Here is a 24688-nt window from a genome sequence, read left to right on the forward strand (position 1 = left end):
GAGTATGCTTTTTGTTGCTGCACCTTTTTGTAATTGACAATTCATTTTTGCAGTGACTCCATAGTTAATTGTACCACCCGTGTTACACTCAAGGCTCCAAATTTGGATTAATTGTGCCGAGTTTGCAAATCACTGTATAGCGATAATATTAAAAGTAGTTCATAAGTGATAAGAGCAGATTTAGGCCATTCGGCCCATCGACTCTACTCCGCCATTCAAACATGGCTGACCTATCTCTCCCTCCTAACCCCATTCTCTTGCCTTCTCCCCATAACCCCTGACACCTGTACTAATCAAGAATATATCTATCTCTGCCTTTAAAATATCCATTGACCTTGCCCCCACAGCCTTCTGTGGCAAAGAATTCCGCAGATTCACCACCCTCTGACTAAAGAAATTCCCTTTTTATCTCCTTCCTAAAGAAACATCCTTTAATTCTGAGGTTCAAGTTCAAGTTCGAGTTTGCGTTTATTGTCATTTAACCAACTAAGATACAGTGAAATTTAAGTTGCCATACAGCCATACAAAGTGAAAAGATGTAACATAAACATCCACCACATTCCTCACTGTAATGGAAGGGAATAAAGTTCAGTCACCTTCCTCTTTGTTCACCGTGGTCGTGGCCTTGACCTCTCCGCAATTGCCGTTGTCGGCGGTCCGATGTCCGGGCCCTCTCGTCGGGATGATCGAAACTCCAGCGTCGGGACGGATTGGAACTCTCCGCGGCATAGAGCTCCTGAGTCGGCCACTTCTTACCAGACACCACGGGCTTCATGTTCCACAGGCCCTCTGGTCCTAGACACTCCCACTAAGAAGTACTAAGAACATAGGCGTCTGTTCCACTGAGTGATTAGATCAAACCAACTCTATATATCCACTTTTGTTCTGAATCTATTATTACGTTACCTGACAGAAATTCAGCAATCTGTGTTTTGCCATTTCCAATTGGGTCCTAACCTCAACAGCCAAATTCAGGAGAAAGTTCCAACCTTCTATTACCTTCTGTGTTTTTAAAAGAACTTTTACATTGCATTAGCTGTAAATTTAAGCTTATTAACAAATACTTTACATCAAGCACAAAGGATCTATCCAATCAATCAATCAATTGGGTGGGGCAGCGGTAGAGATACTGCTGTACAGCGCCAGAGACTCGGGTTCGATCCCGACTATGAGTGGTGTCTGTACGGAGTTTGTACATTTTCCCCGTGACCTGCGTACGTTTTCTCCGAGATCTTCGGTTTCCTCCCACACCCCAAAGACGTGCAGGTTTGTAGGTTAATCATAATCATAATCATAATAGTACTTTATTAGCCAAGTATGTTTTGCAACATACGGGGAATTTGATTTGCCATAGTCATACCAAACAAGACACCCAAATAAAAGTTTAACATGAACATCCACCACAGTGACACCTCCACATTCCTCACTGTGATGGAAGGCAATAAAAGTTCAATCTTCTTCCCTTCTTTGTTCTCTGACGTGGTATAAGTGTAAACATGTCCCTAGTGTGTGTAGGGTAGTGTTAATGTGCGGGGATCGCTGGTTAGTACAGGCTCGGTGGGCCGAAGGGCCTGTTTCTGTGCTGTATCTCTAAAACTAAACAAAACAGATTATTGTTTCTGGTATATTTTGGTGGAAGATACACACACATAGACATTTGTTGAGGATTGGATGGAATTGAGCTGTGTTCATAGTCCTAGAGTCTTACAGTGTGGAAACGGGCTGTTCGGCCCAACCTGCCCCCGCCAACCAACATATCCCATCTACACTAGTCACAACTGACTGCGTTTGGTCCATATCCCTCTCAACCTGTTCTATCCATGTACCTGTCTAAATGTTCCTTAAACGTTGCAATAGTACATGCCTCAATTACCTGCTCTGGCAGCTTGCTCCATACCTACCACGCTTTGTGTGGAAAGGGTACCCCTAAGACGAATCTTTGCCCCCTTACCTTAAACCTATGTCCACTTGTTCTCGATTCCCCATACACTGGGCAAGAGACTACCTGACCTATTCCTCTCATGATTTTGTACACCTCTATAAGATCACCCCTCATCCTCCTGCTCTCCAAGGAATAGAGTCCCAGCCTACTAAACCTCTCCCTATAGTTCATACCCTCTAGTCCTGGCAACATCCTCGTAAATCTTCTCTGTACCCTTTCCAGCTTGACATCATCTTTCCTATAACACGGTGTCCAGAACTGAACACAATATTCTAAATGCAGCCTCCCCATTGTCTTTACAACTGCAACGCGAACTCCCAACTTAGAAACACAATACTTTGACTGATGAAGGCCAATGTGTCGAAAGCCTTTTTGACCACCTTATCTCGCTGCCCGTCCACCGTCAAGAAACCATGCATGTGCACTCCTAGATCCCTCTGCTCCACAACACTCCTCGGAGCCCTATCATTTACTGTGTAGGTCCTGCCCTTGTTCGACTTCCCAAAATGCAACCCCTCACATTTCCCTGTATTAAATTCCATCAACCATTCCTCAGCCCGACTGGCCAATTGACCAAGATCCTGCTGCAATCTTTCACAACCATCTGCAATTCCACCCACTTTTGTATCATCAGCAAACTTGCTAATCTTGCCATGTAAATTCTCCAAATCATTGATATAGATGACAAACAGTAACCTAACAGCACCGAACCCCGAGGCACATCACTAGTCACAGGCCTCCAGTCTGAAGAGCAACCTTCCCCCGTCACCCTCTGCTTCCTTCCATGAAGCCAATTCTCTATCCATTCAGCTATCTCTTCTTGGACCCCATGCGATCTAACCTTCCAGAGCAGCCTACCATGCGGAACCTTGTCGAACGCCTTACTGAAGTCCATGTACACAACATCTACAGCTCTGCCTTCATCAACCTTTTTGGTCACGTCTTCAAAAAAATCAATCAGATTTGTGAGACACGACCTCCCACGTACAAAACAATGCTGACTGTCCCTAATCAGCCCTTGCCCATCCAAATGCCTGTATATCCTATCCCTCAGAATACTCTCTAGTAACTTTCCAACTACAGATGTTAAGCTCACCAGCCTATAGTTCCAGCATTTTCCCTGCAGCCCTTCTTGAAAAGAGGCACAACATTTGCCACCCTCCAGCCTTCCGGCAACTCTCCTGTATTTAAGGACGATGTAAATTTCAACCAGTGCTCCCGCAATTTCCTTTCTAGTTTCCCACAATGTCCTTGGATATTTCTGATCAGGCACTGGAGATTTGTCTACCTTCAAACACAACAGTACCTTCAGTACTTCTTCGACGGTAACACTGACTGTTCTCAAGACGCTTCCATTAGACATAGGCAATAGGCGCAGGAGTAGGCCATTCGGCCCTTCGAACCAGCACCGCCATTCAATGTGATCATTGCTGATCATCCCCAATCAGTACCCCTTATCATCCTGCGCTCCAAGGAATAGGGTCCTAGCCTGCTTAATTAACCTCTCCCTTTAGCTCAGACCTCTCGCCCAGGCAACATTCTTGTAAATATTGCCATGTACCAGCTTGCCAACATCTTTCCGACAACATGGTTCCCAGTACTGAACACAATACTCTAAATGCGGTCTCACCAACATCCTATATATAACTGCAACATGACCTCCCAACTTCAATACTCAATACTCTGACTGATGAAGGCCATTGAACCAAAAGCCTTTCTGCCCACCCCTATCTACCTGTTGTACCACTTTCAACCAAGTATTTACCTGCACTCTCTCTCTACAACACTCTCCAGAACCTGACCATTCACTGTAGGTCCTACCCATGTTAGTCTTCCCAAAATACAACACCTCTGTGTTAAATTTCATTAACCATTCCTCAGCCCACCTGCCCAACCGATCAATGTATGCAGATGATACCAAGATAGGGGGTGTTGTGGATAATGAAGAGGATTTCCAAAGTCTACAGAGTGATTTAGGCCATTTGGAAAAATGGGCTGAAAGATGGCAGATGGAGTTTAATGCTGATAAATGTGAGGTGCTACACCTTGGCAGGACAAATCAAAATAGGACGTACATGGTAAATGGTAGAGAATTGAAGAATACAGTTGAACAGAGGGATCTGGGTATAACCGTGCATAGTTCCTTGAAGGTGGAATCTCATATAGATAGGGTGGTAAAGAAAGCTTTTGGTATGCTAGCCTTTATAAATCAGAGCATTGAGTATAGAAGCTGGGATGTAATGTTAAAATTGTACAAGGCATTGGTGAGACCAAATCTGGAGTATGGTGTACAATTTTGGTCACCCAATTATAGGAAGGATGTCAACAAAATAGAGAGAGTACAGAGGAGATTTACTAGAATGTTGCCTGGGTTTCAACAACTAAGTTACAGAGATAGGTTGAATAAGTTAGGTCTTTATTCTCTGGAGCGCAGAAGGTTAAGGGGGGACTTGATAGAGGTCCTTAAAATGATGAGAGGGATAGACAGAGTTGATGTGGACAAGCTTTTCCCTTTGAGAATAGGGAAGATTCAAACAAGACGACATGACTTCAGAATTAAGGGACAGAAGTTTAGGGGTAATATGAGGGGGAACTTCTTTACTCAGAGAGTGGTAGCGGTGTGGAATGAGCTTCCAGTGGAAGTGGTGGAGGCAGGTTCATTGGTATCATTTAAAAATAAATTGGATAGGCATATGGATGAGAAGGGAATGGAGGGTTATGGTATGAGTGCAGGCAGGTGGGACTAAGGGGAAAAAAAATTTGTTCGGCACGGACTTGTAGGGCCGAGATGGCCTGTTTCCGTGCTGTAATTGTTATATGGTTATATGGTTATTGTTATATGGTTAATGTTTCAGATGAAGGGACTAGGTATATCGAGTGCATGCTTGCTGTTGATACAGAGACAGGAGGGAAAGGAAGTTGTGAAGGAACAAAACATTGAAACTGATGTGCTAACTGGGGATAATAAGGGGGTACTAGGAATCATGTCAGTCATGGAGCCATTATTGCAAGTCTGAAATGGACAGAGCATTGCAAATCCCTGTATAGAAAACGGTGTGAGCCAAAAGTGAGGGTGAGTCCAGAGATGAGAGAAAAGGAAAATCCTGAAACTCTGAATCAGGACCAAAGGTTGTTGAGGAAGATTGGTGGCTGAGAGAGTGGTGGTAATGAGGGGAATGTGGTCCAAGATGTATTGGAGGTGTTGGGAACACATTCCCCAGCCTGCATTTGGCCTTCAGAACTTTCCTATCGATGCACTGGTCCAAATGTGTTATAAATGTTGTGACAGTACCTGCCTCAACGACCTCCTCTGGTGAGGAGACAGGATGGCTGTGACAATAGGCAATAGGTGCAGGAGTAGGCCATTCGGCTCTTCAAGCCAGCACCGCCATGCAATGTGATCATGGTTGATCATCCCCAATCAGTACCCCGTTCCAGCCTTCTCCCCATATCCCCTGACTCCGCTATTTTTAAGAGCCCTATCTAGCTCTCTCTTGAAAGCATCCAGAGAACCGGCCTCCACCACCCTCTGAGGCAGAGAATTTCACAGACCCACAACTCTCTATGATAAAAAGTGTTTCCTCGTCTCCATTCCAGGTGGCTTACTCTTTATTCTTAAACTGTGGCCCCTGGTTCTGGACTCCCCCAACATCAGGAACATGTTTCCTGCCTCTAGCGTGTCCAAACCCTTAACAATCTTATATGTTTCAATGAGATATCCTCTCATCCTTCTAAACTCCAGAATGTACAAGCCCAGCTGCTCCATTCTCTCAGCATATGACAGTCCCGCCATCCCGGGAATTAACCTTGTAAACCTACGCTGCACTCCCTCAATGGCAAGAATGTCCTTCCTCAAATTAGGGGACCAAAACTGCACACAATACTCCAGGTGTGGTCTCACTAGGGCTCTGTACAACTGCAGAAGGACCTCTTTGCTCCTATATTCGATATGTCTTAAGCAGGTTCAAGTAATGGCTATAACACCCCTGTCACATGTACCTATCCAAGCCCTAAGCTCATCTGCCTTGCCCATCAGGCCTCTTGCATTATAATACGTGCAATTTAAACCAACCTTCCATCCTTGCACTCTGCCTTTCTACGTGCCTTTTTTGTCCTCTATACTTTCTCTCTTCACTCTCCATCCCAACTTCTAACCTCTCACCCACCTCTGTCCTGTATGGGATCCCACCCCCTGCCAATCTAGTTTAAACCCACCCGTGTAGCATTTAGCGAACCTGCCCGCCAGGATATCGGTTCCCCTCCAGTTAAGGTGCAACCTGTCCCTTTTGTACAGATCACCCCGTCCCCAAAAGAGATCCTAATGGTCTAGATACGTGAATCCCTGCCCCCTGCCCCAACTCCTCAACCACACACTCATCTCCCCTGTCTTCCAGTTCATACCCTCACCAACACAAGGCACAGGAAGCAATCACGAGATCACGACCCTGAAGGTTCTGCCTTTCAGCCTTTTACCCAACTCCCTCGATTCACACTGCACAACTGCCTCCCTTTTCTTACCCATATCTATCAACATACCTTAATTTCCGTTGCATTTCCTTCCACTCGAATCTCCAGAATATGACAAGACCTGGAAATTGATGTTACTGCATTTCACACAATCAAAAGCCTATTTTCTAAGCCAAAGTTGTACTGAAATCTTCTAATATTAATTCTGCTGCACATTGAAGGATTTGGGCACTAGTGCTGGCCTTGGAGATTATAAAACCTTGATGGATTGTGCAATTCCATCTGGCACAGGCTCCTGTTGGCTGTTGCATATGAGTTTCTGTTGTTGTGTTTCTGTAATAAGTCAGCGATGTTTCAGTGTGGAAGTATGCAGTTCTATAAACCAGTAACGAACGACTGCCCTTTATCCCCCTCAGGGCCCGTGCCCAACCTAACGAAAGGAATCATGTAATTACTGATGTTTAAGAAGGAACTGCAGATGCTGGAAAATCGAAGGTAGACAAAAATGCTGGAGAAAATCAGCGGGGTGAGGCAGCATCTATGGAGCGAAGGAAATAGGCAACGTTTCGGGCCGAAACCCAAGGGGTTTCGGCCCGAAACGTTGCCTATTTCCCTCAGGGTTTCAACCCGAAACGTTGCCTATTTCCTTCGCTCCATAGATGCTGCCTCACCCGCTGAGTTTCTCCAGCATTTTTGTCTACCGTGTAATTACTGATGTCATGTTAGAAACATAGAAATAAAATAGGCGGAGGAGTGGGCCATTCGGCCCTTCGAGCCAGCACCGCCATATAATATGATCATGGCTGATCATATAAAATCAGTATCTGGCTTTTACCCCATATCCCTTGATTCCTTTAGCAGGAAGAGCGAAATCTAACTCTCTCTTGAAAACTAGCATTTTAATTCATGGACCCTCCTCTCTGTCCCTATTCATAACTATCTTAAACATAATCGGACCTTTATGTAAATATTTGAGATCACTTGTCGTGTGTCCTGGGCCATTTTGAGCTCTGCTTTGTTTTAATTGCTGTTATGTTTTTAGAGTGGTCTCTCAGAAACAAAAATAACTGAAAAATACTTATTTTAATTAAACGAAGAATAATACCGAACATATAATATGAGACTGGCTGAGGTTAATGATTTCCTGCTGGACTTCAAGTTCACTTTCATAATTCTTGTCTCTGAGCGGTGATCTATGGGGCAGGTGTTGAAAGCTGGAAAGTACTTGATAGAAAATTGGCTGAATGGCGGAAGGCAAAGAGCGGGAATAGAGGGGGCTTTTACTGGTTGGCTGTTGGTGACTTGTGGTTTTCCACAGGAGTCGGTGCTGGTTCCACTATTTTTCCCGTTGTATATTAATGATATGGATGATGGAGTAGATGGCTTTGTGGCCAAGTTTGCGGATGATACGAAGATAGTTGGAGGGGCGGGTAGTGTGGAGAAAGCAGGGACTCTGCAGAAGGACTTGGACAGGTTGGGAGAGCGGGCAAATCACAATCGCAATCACAAGAATACTTTATTAGCCAAGTATATTTTGCAACATACGAGGAATTTCATTTGCCAAGTCAGTCATACAAATAAAAAGCAAGGGAACACACAAAATACATTTAACATAAACATCCACCACAGTGCCTCCTCCACATTTCTCACTGTGATGGAAGGCAAAAAGAAAGTTCAAATCTCTTCCCTTCTTTGCTCTCCCGCGGTCGGGGGCCTCGAGCCCTCCGTTGACGGGACGATCTTGACTCCCGTAGCCGGTGGCGTTTGGGCCCTCTGCATCGAGGCAATCCAGCTCCTGCATCGGGGGGATGTCAGCTCCTCCGCACCGGATCATCGGACCCCGCTTTGGGGCTGGTCGAGCCTCTGCATGTTGGAGCTCCCGACTAGCCTCTCCCGAGGCTGTGAGCCCTTGATGGTAAGTCCGCAGGCAGCAGTTGGAGCGATTCCAGGGAAGGGATCGGCTCCGATGTAAGTCCATGTCCCGCGGTGAGGCCCAAAGTCAGTCCAAGGAGGCCTCCAGCTCCATCGATAGCAGGCCGCAGAGCGCCTGGAGATGCAATCCGAAAATTAATCGCAACTCTGGCAAGGTAAGTAACTGGAAAAAAAGTTTCCCCCAGCCCCTTCCCCCACATGAAACAAACCGGAGAATGCTTACTCAGACTTACACAGCCTTTTAACACACACTAACATATAAAAAAAAGACGGAAAAACAGACGGACTGTTGGCGGGGCTGCCAATCGTGTGGCGCCCCCTGGTGGAGGATGGACAATGTAGCAAAGTGTGCAGTCATGCACTTTGGTAGTAGGAATAAAGACAAAGGCTGTTTTCCAAATGGGGAGAGGATTCATAAATCAAACATGCAAAGGGACTGGAGTGCCTGTGCCAGATTCCCAAAAAGTTAATTTGCAGGTTTAATTGGAAGTAAGAAAGGCAAATGAAATGTTAGCGTTCATTTCGAGAAGACAAGAATATAAAAGCAGGGATCTAATGCTGAGGCTTCATAGGTCACTGGTCAGACCACATTTGGAGTATTGTGTGTGGTTTTGGGCCACATAGCTGTGCTGGCGCTGGAGAGGGTCCATTGGAGGTTTACGAGAATGATCCTGGGGATGATTGGGTTAAAGTACGATCAACATTTGATGACACTGGACATGTACTCGCTGGAATTTAGAAAATGAGACCTCACTGAAACCCAAGCCTAAATAGAGTGGACGATGAGAGGATATTTCCACGAGAAGGAGAGCCCAAGACCAGAGGACACAGCCTTAGTATAAACGGACGTAACTTTAGAAAGGAGATGAGGACGAGTTTCTTTAGCCAGTGAGTGATGCAAATTTTTGCCACAGATATCTGTGCAGGCCGTCTTTGCTTAATTTTTAAGTGGAGATTGATTGATAAGTGTGTCAAAGGTTATGGGGAGAAGGCAGGAGAATGGGTTTGAGTGGGAAAGATAGATCAGCCATGATTGAATGGCGGAATGGACTTGATGGGACGAATGGCCTAATTCTGCTCCTATGTCTTATGAACTTTAAAAAATGTATGGTTATCACTAGAAATGGAGGCATGATGAGATTTTGTGGCGGGGGGGTGGGGGGGATATGGGTGTTGATACTGCAAACTACTTTAAATATATCTTCGACCCTTTGATAGGCGCATTCCCAGCAGAAGTCATGGTGGCGCAGTGGTAGAGTTGCTGCCTTACAGCGAATGCAGCGCCGGAGACCCGGGTTCAATCCCGACTACGGGTGCTGTCTGTACGGAGTTCGCATGTTCTCCCCGTGACCTGCGTGGGTTTTCACCGAGATCTTCGGTTTCCTCCCACACTCCAAAGACGTACAGGTGTGTAGGTTAATTGGCTTGGTAAATGGAAAAATTGTCCCTGGTGGGTGTAGGATAGAGTTAATGTGCGGAGATCACTGGTCGGCGCGGGCCTGGTGGGCCGAAGGGCCTGTTTCCGTGCTGTATCTCTAAACTAAACCAAACTAAACTAAACTAAGTGATAGCATTTCAGGTCTAATAATTGATTGTGATTTTAATTGGAATTATCTGTGCATGTTCAGCCTCTGCCTTGATGAAGATCTTTGCGAAAACTGTAGCCACAGGCAAGGTTCCAGCGAACTGGAGAGTAGTTTACATTGTGTAGGAGACAACTGCAGATGCTGGTTTAAACCGAAGGTAGACACAAAATGTTGGAGTAACTCAGACGCTGGAGAAGGGTCTCGACCCGAAACATCGCCCATTCCTTCCTGAATTTCATTGGCACATTCGTGGAAAAAAAACGTAAGCAGTAGTTTTCAGAACCAAGGTTAACCGACCGGTCATGGTAATGTCCGCTGAGCTTCACAGCCGCGTATGTCTGGCTTCTCAAAGTTGTCTCCATTCCTTCTACCCCCCCCCTGTTTTAAAGGACTTACTGTACACTGTGCTTATTAGCTTCTTAATTACAGCGCCAACCTTCCTATTCATCCTTGGCCACCCACCACCCCCCCACCAGACATCACCTCAGCCTCAGTCCACTCACCTGCCTTCCTCCGGCCCCAATCCCCATATCTGCCGTGTGTTCACCATTCCCCCGACCTCTCCCTCTCTGACACCGAACGGTCTGTCCTCAGCAGAGGCCTTACCTTTGTCCCCCTCCGCCCCCACCTCAATGATTTCCGCGCCCACCACGACTTGGAGCTCCTCTACCGTCGCCTCCGTCTCACAGCGTTCTTCCATGGGAAGGAGTCCTCGCCCCCTATCGATGATCCCTTTCCCCGTCTCCAACGGATCCCCTCCTCTTGGACTCCCCCTCATGGCCATCTTCTGGCTTTAGACATTTTTATTTTAAACTGCCGGCGGGACATCAACCGCCTCAACTTCTCCACTCCCCGTCTCACTCTAACCTCTCCCCACCTGAACGTACAGCCATCGACTCACTCCGCAACAACCCTGACTGGGTTATCAAACCCGCCGACAAGGGAGGTGCCGAGGTAGTCTGGCGCGTTGATCCCATCAAAGTTGAGGCCTCGCGCCAACTCTCGGACACCTCCTCCTACTTACCCCAGGACCATGACCACACTGACGAGCACCAGGCTCTCCTCCATTCCTATTCAATGTCTGTATCACATTGGCTTTGCACCGTGTGAATTTCATTGGACAGCACTCCCCCCGCTTGCCCTGTCCCCTGCCTTCATAATAGCTGGTGAAGGAAGCGATGTATGTGTGTGTGTGTGCGTGCGTGTGTGTGTGTGTGCGCGTGTGTGTGCGTGTGTGTGCGTGTGTGTGCGCGTGTGTGCGCGTGTGTGCGCGTGTGCGTGCGTGCGTGTGTGTGCGTGTGTGTGCGTGTGCGTGTGTGTGTTCCACTCTGACAGTCGCCGTTCCAGTTGGCGGTTTTTCAGGCGACTGCCGACAACTTGACAGTCACCGGCAGTCTGCTGAAAAATCGCCTAAGTGGGACAGGCCCATTAGAGTCAAGAAGTCATATGAAGCTTTATAGGACTTTGGTTCGGCTGCATTTGGAGTATTGTGTGCAGTCACCTCATTACCGAGAAAGGATGTGGAGGCTTTGGAAAGGGTGCAGAGGAGGTTTACCAGGATGATGCCTGGATTCGAGGGTATTAGCTACAGGGAGTGTCAGACAATACAGGATTGTTTTGTCTGAAATGCCCAAGATTGGAGGGAGACCTGATAGAAGTCCATGCAATGATGATAGGTTAGACAGTCAGAATTCTGTTACTTCCATACTTTGTGTCTTTTTATAATCATTAATTAGCTCTTTAGCAGTTGCGGGCTGTAATTAACATCCCATTTTAGCAGTGCTATTAGATATTTTCTAAGTTCTTGAAAGTGGAAACTGCTTTTATATTCCACTGTTGCAGTGGAAAAAATCTCCACACTCGTGTTGCTTTCTTGCATTGGAGAATTAATCTCAGAAAAGCAACTTTTTGTTCATAATTTCTCACAAGAACCCAAAGGCAGCTCTGTGTCTCCAAATATTGCAAACGCTGGAAATCTGAAATAAAAACTAGATTTAGTTTCGTTTAGAGATACAGCGTGGAAACAGGCCCTTCGGCCCATCAAGTCTGCACCGACCAGCAATCCCCACAAGGCTACACACACTGGGGACAATTTACACTTATACCAAGTGTACAAACCCAAGCGAATTAACCTACAAACCTGTACGTCTTTGGAGTGTGGGAGGAAACGGAAGATCGCAGAGAAAACCCACGCGGTCACGGGGAGAAGGTACAAACTCCGTACAGACAGCACCCGTAGTCGGGATCGAACCCGGGACTCTGGCACTGCAAGCGCTGTAAGGCAGCAGCAACTCTACTGCTGCGCCACCTCTTTGATGTTTGACCTGCTGAGTGTTTTGACTCTTTTTTTGTATTTAATCTAAAACTGGTAACATCTGGGAGTTAAACTCCCCCGGTTGTGTTATATTTAGTGCAGCGTTGGTTCTTAATCCCTGATTCTGCCTATTTAAATGCACTAATTAGCCCATTTATTTGAAATACTCGTTGACACCTTGAAGCAGGACATTTGGGATTGTTTAGAAGCAAAATTAATGGGATAAAACTGCCAAGTAGTTTGAACAGCATTACTGCAGAGAAAAAATGATTTAAACTTTTTAGGTTAATCTTTCATCAGAGGTAAAACAGGTTCTAAGATAATGCAAAGGAGTAGATTTGAATTTTCAAATATAGACAATAGGTGCAGGAGTAGGCCATTCGGCCCTTCTAGCCAGCACCGCCATTCAATGTCTAATGCTTTCTCCCCATATCCCCTGACTCCGCTATTTTTAAGAGCCCTATCTAGACCCCTATTGAAAGCATCCAGAGAGCCCGCCACCACTGCCTTCCACCGCAGAGAATTCCACATAATTGAACTTGTGGCTAACAAAAATTCTGTGATGGGGGGAAAGAAATGGGACAGGAAACACGAGAAGGTGTAAATGGTCATAGAATCGCTGTTGAACCGGGGAGATGGCAGCCCTGCCCGCAGTCTGTTCGTTTTTTCTTTCTTTTTGTTATTTTTTAGTGCGTTAAAAGTTTGATTTAATGTACTTTGGTATGTTTTATGTGGGGGGGATCGGGGGAAACTTTTTTTCAAGCTCCTACCTTCCCGGAGAAGTGATCAATTTTCGGATCACATTCTCCGGGCTCTGCGGCCTACCATCGCTGGAGATGGAGGCCTCCTCGGACTGTCGTGACTCTCATCGCGGGGCGCGGACTTAACATCGGAGCGGATCCCTTGCCTGGGATCGCGACCACCGTGAACTTACCAACAAGGGCTCACAGTCTCTGGAGAGGCTAGTCGGGAGCTCCAATGCCGTGGTAGGCTCGACCAGCCCCGACGTGAGGTTTGATCGTCCAGCGCATGGGAGCTGACAACCCCCGATGCAGGAGCTGAACGCATTGACGCGGTGGGCCGGAACGCCGCCGGCTACGGGAGTCAAGACCGTCCCGTCAACTGCGGGCTCGATGCCCCCGACCGAGGAAGAACAAATGGAAGAGACTTGAACTTCATTTTGCCTTCCATCACAGTGAGGAATGTGTAGGAGTCACGGTGGTGGATGTTCATGTTAAAATGTGTTTTTGAGTCTGTTGCTTTTAATTATATGACTGACCTGGCCAGTGAAATACCTCATATGTTGCAAAACATACTTGGCGAATAAAATGTGATTCTGATTCTGATTCTGAAAATGTAGGCTGCAAATATGTCTGTTGAACATAGAACACAGAACATGAAGCAGAGGCCCTTTGGCCCACACTATTTGTGCTGAATGTGATGCCAGGTTAAACTGATCTCATCTGCCTGGTCATAGTCATTGAGCATGGAAGCAGAGGCCCTTCGGCCCAGCTTGCACAAGCTGACCTAGTACGGGGATGCGAAGAAGGTCCCTCTAGACAGCACCAATAGTCAGGATCGAACCTGGGTCTCTGGCGCTGTGAGGCAGCAACTCTACCGCTGCACCACTGTGCCATCCAGTGTTGTTCAGCTGGGTAAAGAGCAGAAAAGATTTACGAGGATGTTGCCAGGAGGGCCTGAGCGTTAGGGAGAGGTTCCTCATCTACACATGTTCCACCTGCCCACGTTTGGCCCATGTCCCTCTCAACCTTTCCTAACCATGTACCTTCTCAAATGTCTTTAAATCTTGTTATAGTTTCTCTAACTACCTCCTCCGGCAGCTGATTCCATACACCCACCTTCCTCTGTGTGAAAAAGTTGTCCCTCAGATTCCCATTAAATCTTTCCCCTCTCACCTTAAACCTGGTTCCTGAATGCCCTACTCTGGGTAAAATACTCAGTGCATCTGCCCTGCCTCATGTTTCTTTGCCCACCCTTCAGGAGAATGTGGTTAGGAGGGAGAGATAGATCAGCCATGATTAAATTGCGGGGTAGACTTGATGGGCCGAGCAGCTAATGCTCCGATGACCTAATGACCTTCACCTTGACATCCTCCCCAACCAACCCACTCATTTAGATTGTTTCAATTTTTTTGGCAACGACCAATTGCCTAATGGACCCAAAGATTAATTAGGCAAGTCCGGACCTATTTGTTCTACTGAATGATCATGTTACTATTTGGCAGGATTATCAATAACAATATTTTCCATTGTTGGACAACAGAGGACAACAATCTATATTTCTATTTTTAGATGTCTTCTTAACAAATTATTTGGGTTTAAGGGCCCCTTAAGGGCCTGTCCCATTTACGCGATTTTTACGGTGACGCCAGTTTGGTGGTGAGTAGTCGCCCAAAGAGTCGCACCTTTTTCTGGTCGCCACTGTACTTTCAACATGTTGAAAATTTTCGGTAACCTGCTGCGATTATGACGGGTGCTGGCAATGCGCCGGAAAAATCACGTAAGTGGGACAGGCCCTTTATTTATCAGCTCCATGGTTTGAAATGAAGCCGGATGAACATAGTTGAAGTCTAGGTATAATATGATTCATACTTTGACATTTTAGGAATTTTAGTTAGATAGAGCATTAGATAGCAGGGTATCCAGGCAGGTTGGGGAATCAAGTACCATATAACCATATAACAATTACAGCACGGAAACAGGCCATCTCGGCCCTTCTAGTCCGTGCCGAACACGTATTCTCCCCTAGTCCCATCTCCCTGCACTCAGACCATAACCCTCCATTCCTTTCCCGTCCATATAACTATCCAATTTATTTTTAAATGATAAAATCGAACCTGCCTCCACCACCTTCACTGGAAGCTCATTCCACACAGCTACCACTCTCTGAGTAAAGAAGTTCCCCCTCATGTTACCCCCAAACTTCTGTCCCTTAATGGCATAGGTGAGAGGAATAAGATTTAAGAGCAGTTTGAGGGGCAACTTTTTCATTCAGAGGTTGGTGGGGATATTGAATGAGCTAGCAGAGGAGGTGGTTGAGATGGGTAGAAGAGCCACATTTAAAAGACACTTGGATAAGTACATGGATAGGAAAGTTTTGGAGGCATCTGAACCAAATGCAGGCAGCTTTGATGGGGCATTTTGGTCAGCATGGACAATTTGGGCCGAAGGGCCTGTTTCCGTGCGGTATGAAGATGATTTTGTGCTGAACCCTGAAAGTGTTTGATGTGACATTGTGGAAAGATTATATTTAAAGATAGACACAAAGTGCTGGAATAATTCAATTTGATGAAGGGTCTCGACCTGAAAGGTCACCTATCCCTTCTCTCCAGAGATGCTGTCTGACCCGCTGAGTTACTCCAGCACTTTGTGTCGAGAAACAAGCGATCTTCGGTAGAAACAAGCATTTGCAGTTTCTTGAAGAAATTTCACTGTGAAGCTTCAACCTGGTCATCCTACCACACATTGTTTTATATTTAATTGAGAGGGGTCTTTTACCTACCTAGTGCAGGAAGATTGTTTTAATGATAAGGTAAGGGGGTAGGCAAGACTTTTTATCTGGGAGCGAACTCTCTGAGGGTAGTTGATTTCATTGGCTATTTGAAGAGGGAAATGTGGTCCTTGTGGCCAAGGGGATCAGGCAGGTGTGAAGCTTCAACCTGGTCATCCTACCACAACCAGAGAGCAGTACTGAACTACTATCTACGTGACTCTCGGACTATCCTCACTGGCTTTACCTTGCGCTAAACATTATTCCTTTATCATGTACCTATATACTGTGAATGGTTCGATTGTAATCATGTATTGCCTTGCTGCTGACTGGATAGCTTTTCACTGTACCTCAGTACAGGTGACAATAAACTAAGCCAAACTACTGTGAGTGGTGACAAAGTGTTCCTGCTTTCCAGGTCATGAAGACGTATCACATGGACAATGCCGACAGCATTAGTGCAGAGGGCAAACTGAAAGAGGCAGAGAAACAGGAAGAGAAACACATTGGCCGCTGTGTCAAGCAGGAGGACCGCCACATCGGCCGCTCGCCAGACCCAGGGGCCAACATCCGATTCGAGGAGAAGCACCAGAGACGTAGCTCGGTCCGAAAGATTGAGAAGATGAAGGAGAAGGTTTGGCGTCTTATCTCCCCTCCCCACCTAATCTTCCGCCCACCCTCGGCTCTTTCACTTCCACATCTTCTTCCCTCTCACCCATTTCGCCTTTTTATCCTTTTCCTATTTTTTTTGTGTGACTCTGAGGTACATCATGTCCAATTACATTATGATCTGAGATTGAACGAAAAGCTTGTTAGCATCATTTAAAGACCTCTATCAGGGACAGCGCTCGAAGGGCCGAACTTAGTTCCTCCTCCAGCATCTAGTTTTCTACTCTCTCTGATTCTATGACATGGGAACCCTTCAGTCAATGCCTTGTACAATTTTAACTCTCACCACTGCTCTGATTTTAAAGGCTAGCATACCAAAAGTAATCTATATGAGATTCCACCTTCAAGGAACGTAGATCCTCAACTGTATTCTTCAGAGATTGCTGAGTGAAGTAATTTAGACATCTATACTAACTAAGTGCAGGATACCCATTGGGCATTTTTTTTTTCTGACCCTGAGGTCGAGCCAGCACTGCTATTCAGATGTGATTTTCATAGCTGATCATCTCCCAATGAGTAAGTACCCGTTCCTGCCTTCTCCCCTTATGCCCTGACTCCGCTATGTTTAAGAGTTCTATCTAGCTCTCTCCTGAAAGTATCCAGAGAACCAGCCTCCACCTCCCTCTGAGGCAGAGAATTCCACAGACTTGCAACTCTCTGAGAAAAAGTGTTTCCTCGTCTCCGTTCTAAATAGCTTACCCCTTATTCTTAAACTGTGGCCCCTGGTTCTGAACTCCCCCCCCCCCCTCCCAACATCGGGAACATATTTCTTGCCTCTTTCGTGACCAAACCTTAATAATCTTATATGTTTCAAAAATATACCCTCTCATCCTTCTAAACTCCACAGAGTGTACAAGACCAGCTGCTCCATTCTCTCAGCATATGACAGTCCCGCCATCCTGGGAATTAACCTTGTAAACATAGGCTGCACTCCCTCAATAGCAAGAATGTCCTTCCTCAAATTAGGGGACCAAAACTGCACACAATACTCCAGGTTTGGTCTCACTAGGGCTCTGTACAACTGCAGGACCTCTTTGCTGCTATATTCGATTCCTCTTGTTATAAAGGCCAACATGCCATTCGCTTTCTTCACTGCCTGCTGTACATGCATGCTTACTTTCATAGACTGATGAACAAGGACCCTCAGATCCCGTTGTACTGTCCCCTTTTCCAACTTGACACCATTTAGATAGTAATCTGCCTTCCTGTTTTTGCTACCAAAGTGGATAACCACACATTTATCCACATTAAACTGCATCTGCCATGCAACAGCCCACTCACCCAACCTGTCCAAGTCACCCTGCATTCTCATAGCATCCTCCTCACAGTTCACACTGCCACCGACCTTTGTGTCATCTGCAAATTTGCTAATGTTACTTTGAATCCCTTCATCTAAATCATTGATGTATATTGTAAATGCCCGCAGTCCCAGCACCGAGACTTGCGGTACCCCACTAGTCACTGCCTGCCATTCTGAAAGGGACCCGTTAATCCCAACTCTTTGTTTCCTGTCTGCCAACCAATTTTCTATCCATGTCAGCACTCTACCCCCAATACCATGTGCCCTAATTTTGCCCATTAATCTCCTATGTGGGACCTTATCAAATGCTTTCTGAAAGTGCAGGTACACCTACATCCACTGGCTCTCCCTTGTCCATTTTCCTAGTTACATCCTCAAAGAATTCCAGAAGATTAGTCGAACATGATTTCCCCGTCGTAAATCCATGCTGACTCGGACCGATCCCGTTACTGCTATCCAAATGTGCCGCTATTTCATCTTTTATAATTGACTCCAGCATCTTCCCCACCACCGATGTCAGGCTAACTCGTCTATAATTCCCCGTTTTCTCTCTCCCGCCTTTCTTAAAAAGTGGGATAACATTAGATACTCTCCAATCCACAGGAACTGATCTTGAATCTATAGAACATTGGAAAATGATCACCAATGCATCCACGATTTCTAGAGCCACTTCCCTAAGTACCCTGGGATGCAGACCATCAATTAACCAACTAACCAAACTGTAATTCCGCAGATATAAGGTCATGTGATAGGAGCAGAGTTAGGCCATTCAGCCCATCTAGCCGACCCTGCCATTCAATCATGGCTGATCTATCTCTCCCTCCTAAACCCATTCTCCTGCCTTCTCCCCATAACCTCTGCCACCTGTACTAATGAAAAATCAATCTATCTCTGCCTTAAAACTATCCACTGACAGCCTCCACAGCCTTCTGTGGCAAAAAAATCAACAGATTCACCACCCTCTGACTAAAGAAATTCCTCATCATCTCCTTAAAGGAAAGTCCTTAAATTCTGAGGCTATGACCTCTAGTCCTAGACTCTCCCACTAGTGGAAACATACATTGTACACCCACTCAATCCAGGCCTTTCGCTATTCGGTAAGTCTCAATGAGATGCCCCCTCATCCTTCTAAACTCCAGCGAGTACAGGCCCAATGCCATCAGACGCTCTCATACATACATCGCGTACTTAGAGTCATAGAGGCATGAAGAACAGGTAATGCAGCCAAAGTTAGAGAACTTCCTCGCCCTTATTCACCATTACACGCTGTGCACTACCGAATAGAGCTATTTGGGCACACATTCAAAATCGGACTGTTATCACAGGTGAGAGACTGGAGGTCAGTATGGGTGACTGGGTCCTGGTGTAGACAGAGGGATATTGGAGTACAGGTACGTAGTTCCTTGAAAGGGGCATCACAGTTTAATAGGGTGGTCGAGAAGACTTTCACGGTGGCGCAGCGGTAGAGTTGCTGCCTTACAGGGAATGCAGCGCCAGAGACCCGGGTTCGATCCCGACTACGGAGTTTGTACGTTCTCCCCGTGACCTGCATGGGCTTTCTCTAAGATCTCCGGTTTCCTCCCACACTCCAAAGACGTACAGGTTTGTAGGTTAATTGGTTTGGTATAAATGTAAATTGTCCCTAGTGTATGTAGGGTAGTGTTAATGTGCAGAGAGCGCTGGTCGGTGTGGACTCGGTGGGCCGAAAGGCCTGATTCCACACCATGCTGCCCAGAATGAAGAGAGACCACAGTGCACTACATTGAACATTTTGTGACTTTGTCTGTGCTCTATACATGGCGACTCTTTGCATATTTGTGTACACAAAACAAAGAATTTCACTGTGACATGCCACAAGTGATAATGACGTTTCATTCATTCAAGTTCATGGGATAGAAAAGGTTTAGAGGGATTTGGGCCCAACGTGGGCAGGTGGGACTAGTGTAGGTGGGACATCTTGGTCGACAAATTGGGCTGAAGGGTCTGTTTCCACGCTGTATGACTCTATAACAAGTGTACAATAATATATCTGTTGAATATGACTGGGTTTGTTTATAGTTATGATGCCCAACTGAGTTCTGAGTTTAAAATTCCAGCCTAGGATTCCCCACCAGGCAGCGATTATTCATTAATGATCTCGAATTTTGCGATTTTATAAAATGCTTTGAAGCCTCGCACTGTGTATCGGTTTAATTTTGTACTTTTTTTCTCCCAGCGTCAGGCAAAATACACTGAAAATAAACTCAAAGCAATCAAGGCACGAAATGAATACATCCTGGTAATGGAAGCTACCAACAGCTCTGTCTTTAAGTACTACATCCATGATCTGTCTGATCTACTTGATGTGAGCCAGTTTACTAACTTTTCTAGACAATGTATCTCCTTTATAATCTTTTAACTTCCTCAAAAGGTTTTGATCAGGTGCCTTATGGAGGGCTGCTCTGGAAGTCTAGATCGCCCTATATCCAGGGAGAGCTAGCTGACTGGAGAGAGAATTGGCTTCATGGAAGGAAGCACAGTGAGGAATGCGGAGGGTTGATTTTCGGACGGGAGGTCTATGACTGGTGGTGTGCCTCAGGGATCAGTGCTGGGTCCTTTACTGTTTGCGGTTGGATGAGAATGTACGAAGCTTGATTAGCAAGTTTGCAGATGTCACAAAAGTGGGTGGCATTGTAGACAGTGAAGGTGGTTGCCAGAAATTGCCACAGGATCTTGATCGGCAGGTGGGCTGAGGAATGGAGAATGGAGCTTAATACAGTTAAGTGCGAAGTAAAGCACTTTGGGAAGTCTAACCAGGTCAGGACCAACAAAGTGAATGGCAGAGCTCTGGGGAATAGGGTTGCCAACTGTCCAGTATTAGCCGGGACATCCCGTATTTTGGTTTATCCCATATGGGACCGCTCTTGTCCCGTATTTGACTGCTACTACTCGGGTCGAGGGGACTGTCGGGTCGGAGTGCCATGTCCGGCCCCGCCATGGAGTGCAGCACCAGCGCCTCGCCCGTGGCCCCATCGGTCGGCAACCCGGCCAGCTTATCTGAGCTTCGCTTACCGCCGACACCACCACCCCTCCTTCTCATGGCCGATCATTGGCTCATGAGTTGGATGGGGTGCTGGACTTTGTGAGCGATGTCGCGCGGGCCAAAACTCCTCAGCTGGCCCACCGACTGGGCTGTGTGCAGTCCAGCACCCGGGCCAACTCATCATTCACCCAGCCACGGCCGAGTCGGTCAACGAACTGCCGTCGGGAATTTGTCCCTTCGTTTGACCCTTTGTTCCTTATTTGGGAGTGAGAAAGTTGGCAACCCTACTGAGGAGTGTTGTACAGAATCAGGCCATTCGGGGGTTGATGTACAACCAGAAAAATGCTACAAACAATCAGGTCAGATGGCATCCGTGAATGGAAGAGAAGTAGTTCAGAAATGATTCAAGTCCAGGACAGTGGGATCTAGGAGTGCAGGTACCTTTAATGTAGCATCACAGGTTGATGGGGTAGCCAAGAAGGCTTTTGGCTCATTGGACTTCATCAGTCAGTGTATTGAGTATAGAAGATAGGAGGTTACGTTACAGTAGCCAAAGACGGGGGTTGGTGAAGAAACAAGGTCAGATGGCATTGGAGTAATGGTACGTTTGACGGTTTCCCTTTCCGCAGAAAAAGTTGCGCTGGAGCTTTTATGAACTCAGTCAGGAAATAGTGCTGTGAGAAAAGCGGGAAATCTGGCATCTGAGGATGGAGCGAAGGACTTGGGCGTCATAGGTAATTTGACATAATTTTAGTTGTGCTCTTTGCTGGGAGCTCTCTAATGTTCAAAATCTTCCCTCGCCATCTTAATCCCTAAATTATTCTGGTTCCTGCAGAATGGCAGCACAAAAAAACAAGCTTAGCTTTGTTATCCAATTCACTAATGAATGTTTGAAATGAATTGTTGGAAATCTGGGGCGTCTCCAGTCTCTTTGGAAGTTGCAGAACCACTGGCTGTTTGAATATCTTCACTTCCAAGGCCTACAGTAGGTCAAGAGGTCGGCTCACTTCTGACATTAAAGGAAATTAGGAATAAAACAAATGGTGGCCCTGCCATTAATATCCAGAGCTCACTATTAAGATTCAAAGGTTCAGGGAAGATGTGGGATGTTATCTCAAACCTTGTCTTGACATTCTCTTCACAAAGAAGAGCAATCCTAACATTTCCAGGCGTTCCTTACAACGGGAGTTCCTCATCCCCAAGCACAATTTTAGTAAAATGCCTCCTATTCCCTCCAGAAGCTTCATGTATTCCTAATAAATTGATCGCTAAAATCTCATCAATATTACAGAGAAAGATCAAAATTGACAAGCTCTGAAACTCGTCATGTATTAATTGAAATAATGGTTTCATGGTACATGTGTGGCAGCCTTCTCAGCGTATCGTATCATCTTCAAATCTGGTTCACCCTGGTCACTGATTTTGCTGTTTTCATGTTTTAGGATCAGTCTGGCAGCAAATCTAATTTCTGCTATTTATTTTAGTGTTGTGACCTTGGGTACCATGCCAGTGTGAACCGAGCAATGAGGACATTTCTTTCAGCTGAGATTAATGTCGAGCAATCCAAGCACGAGGGGCTGGAGATCATTGAAAATGCCATCGACAGCCTCGATGCCACCAACGACAAACAGCGCCTTATGGAATTGTACCACACCGTCTTCTGCTTGCCACCAAAGTTTGACTTTCAACCGCACATGGGTGATGGGGTCAGTATACAGCTTTAATCACCATCTTGACGTAATGCTTGCCTAGCTGGTTAGTAAGCAATAATCTTGTTATTTCGGATGGGACCTGCACCCCTAATACTGTTTTAGTTTTAGAGTTACAGTGGGGACCACGGAGTTACAGTCCACCCCGACCAGCAATTCCTACACACTAACACTATCCTACAGGCCCGTATCAGGTCTGGGTGGCATGGTGGCACAGCGGTAGAGTTACTGCCTTGCCGCGCCGGTGGCCCGGGTTTGAACCTGTCTACGGGTGCATGTCTGTACGGAATTTGTACGTTCTCCCCGTGACCTGCATGGGTTACTCTGAGATCTTTGGCTTCCTCCCACACTCCAATGATGTAAAGGTTTGTAGGTTAATCGGCTTGGTATAAATGTAAATTGTCCCTAGTGTGTGTAGGATAGTGTTAATGTGCGGGGATCGTTGGTTGGTGTTGAATCGGCGCGCCGAAGGGCCTGTTTCCGCGCTGCATCTCTAAACTAAACTACACACACACTAGGGACAATTAACGTACAAACCTGTACGTCTTTGGAGTGTGGGAGGTAACCGGAGATTCCAGAGAAAACCCACAGCGGTCATGGGGAGAACGTACAAAGTCCGTACAAACAGCACCCGTAGTCAGCATCGAACCTGAGTGTCTGGCATTGTAAGGCAGCAACTCTACCGCTGCGCCACCGTGCCACACAGACTTGCTACACACCTGTCACCTCTTGCAAACACTGGAAAAACCAACACCGAATCCGAGAGCTCTGTGTGAAATTGTGGTTTGAGAAGAAAGCACAAACTATCTTCACAACTGACAAATCGGCAATTAATTCCACGGCTGGCAACAAGGTTGACACCCTGAGAGAAAAATTCGAGAAAATCCTCAAAATCAATTTCGGTGCTAAATAGATGGAAGTTTCTACGCCAGTGTCTATTTGGAATTTGATTAAGAGCATCCAATTGTGTGGCAACTTGGAGCAACACATTAAGGACAACTCATTAAGGACAAGGAAAACACTAGTCAGTGTATTATGCCTCACATCTCAAGGGAAAGGAAATGATCAAAACCTTTGCAGTCTAACAAGCATTCCCTCAAGTTCAATGTAGTTCAATTGTTAAATGGAGACATTTGCTTACTCACAGCTTTGGGTAGAAGTGAGATGGCAATTGCTTCTTGTTCCCGGCGTGGGGGAAGTGTCATGGGGGGGGGGGGGGGGGACCCGGAGTGGGATACTTTGTAACTTCGTCAGAGCCTTTATGTGGTGACTCTTTGCATACTTTGGGTATCACTATGACTCGTCACATGTAACAATAATGTATCATTCATTCATTCAGCTGCAGGTTAATGTTTTGTGAGGCTCTCTTCTTCCCATTAACACCAACAGAAAGTGCTGTCTTTTTTTACTGTACAGGTTTCTCACCTGTGTGCTCAGCAGCCAGTGCATGGAGAATTGGTACTGCGGTGCCAGAAACTCCAGTCCAGACTGGCAACTCTGAAGATTGAGAATGAGGAGGTGAGTTGCTCAGTATAAGGGCTGTTAAATGGCAGAACCATTGCCTAGGTTGCTTCACGCGACTGACTCCATCCATTGCTGGAAGGCATCTTCCCGTGGCTGAATGGGCTACATATAGACACGAAAAGCTGGAGTAACTCAGCGGGACAGGCAGCATCTCTGGAGAGAAGGAGTGGGTGACGTTTCGGGTCGAGACCCTACTTCAGGCTGCTAACTGAACCTCTGTGGCGGTCTCTCTTTATTGCTGGAGGGAGAAGAACCCAGTTGACTAAACCCACTGTCAGATTTAACCCTTTCATTCTTTTCATAAAGCCAAAGAGTCGTACGGTGTGTTACAGCCGTTCGGCACAACCTGACCATGCTGACCAACATGCATCTCTCTAGAGATGCTGCCTGTCCCGCTGAGTTACTCCAGCATTTTGTGTCTATCTTCAGTTTAAATCGGCATCTGCAGTTCCTTCCTACGCGGGCTACATGTAAAACCAGCTGAACCAAACTCTCTACAGCCCATTGCTGATCATCCAACTCAGTGACCTCTCTACATGGACTGAGGTCAATAAGATCAAAGCAACCATTTTCTGGGAAATGCAGTCTGTCATTAGTTTCCATTGAAAGTGAACATTTTCTTCTATGTGAACAGGTGCTTCCTGACATCAGGGCAAAGCTCTGACTTTGTACTTGGATCTTTAGACTTTAGAGATAAGGCGAGGAAAGCGGCC

General features: G+C 46.2%; 1 protein-coding gene across 2 annotated transcripts in view; it reads left to right on the forward strand.

The window, feature by feature from the left end:
- srgap2 (SLIT-ROBO Rho GTPase activating protein 2) overlaps positions 1–24688 on the forward strand; it is a 206037-nt gene that overhangs the window by 124337 nt on the left and 57012 nt on the right. For both annotated transcript variants that reach the window (XM_055654380.1, XM_055654379.1), the window contains exons 5-8: positions 16170–16385; positions 19936–20064; positions 22227–22448; positions 23868–23969. In XM_055654380.1, the coding sequence (XP_055510355.1) occupies positions 16170–16385; positions 19936–20064; positions 22227–22448; positions 23868–23969 (669 nt within the window). The remainder of the gene's footprint in view (positions 1–16169; positions 16386–19935; positions 20065–22226; positions 22449–23867; positions 23970–24688) is intronic.

Source organism: Leucoraja erinacea, chromosome 24 (genome assembly GCF_028641065.1).
Source record: "Leucoraja erinacea ecotype New England chromosome 24, Leri_hhj_1, whole genome shotgun sequence".
NCBI classification, from domain to species: Eukaryota; Metazoa; Chordata; class Chondrichthyes; order Rajiformes; family Rajidae; genus Leucoraja; species Leucoraja erinaceus.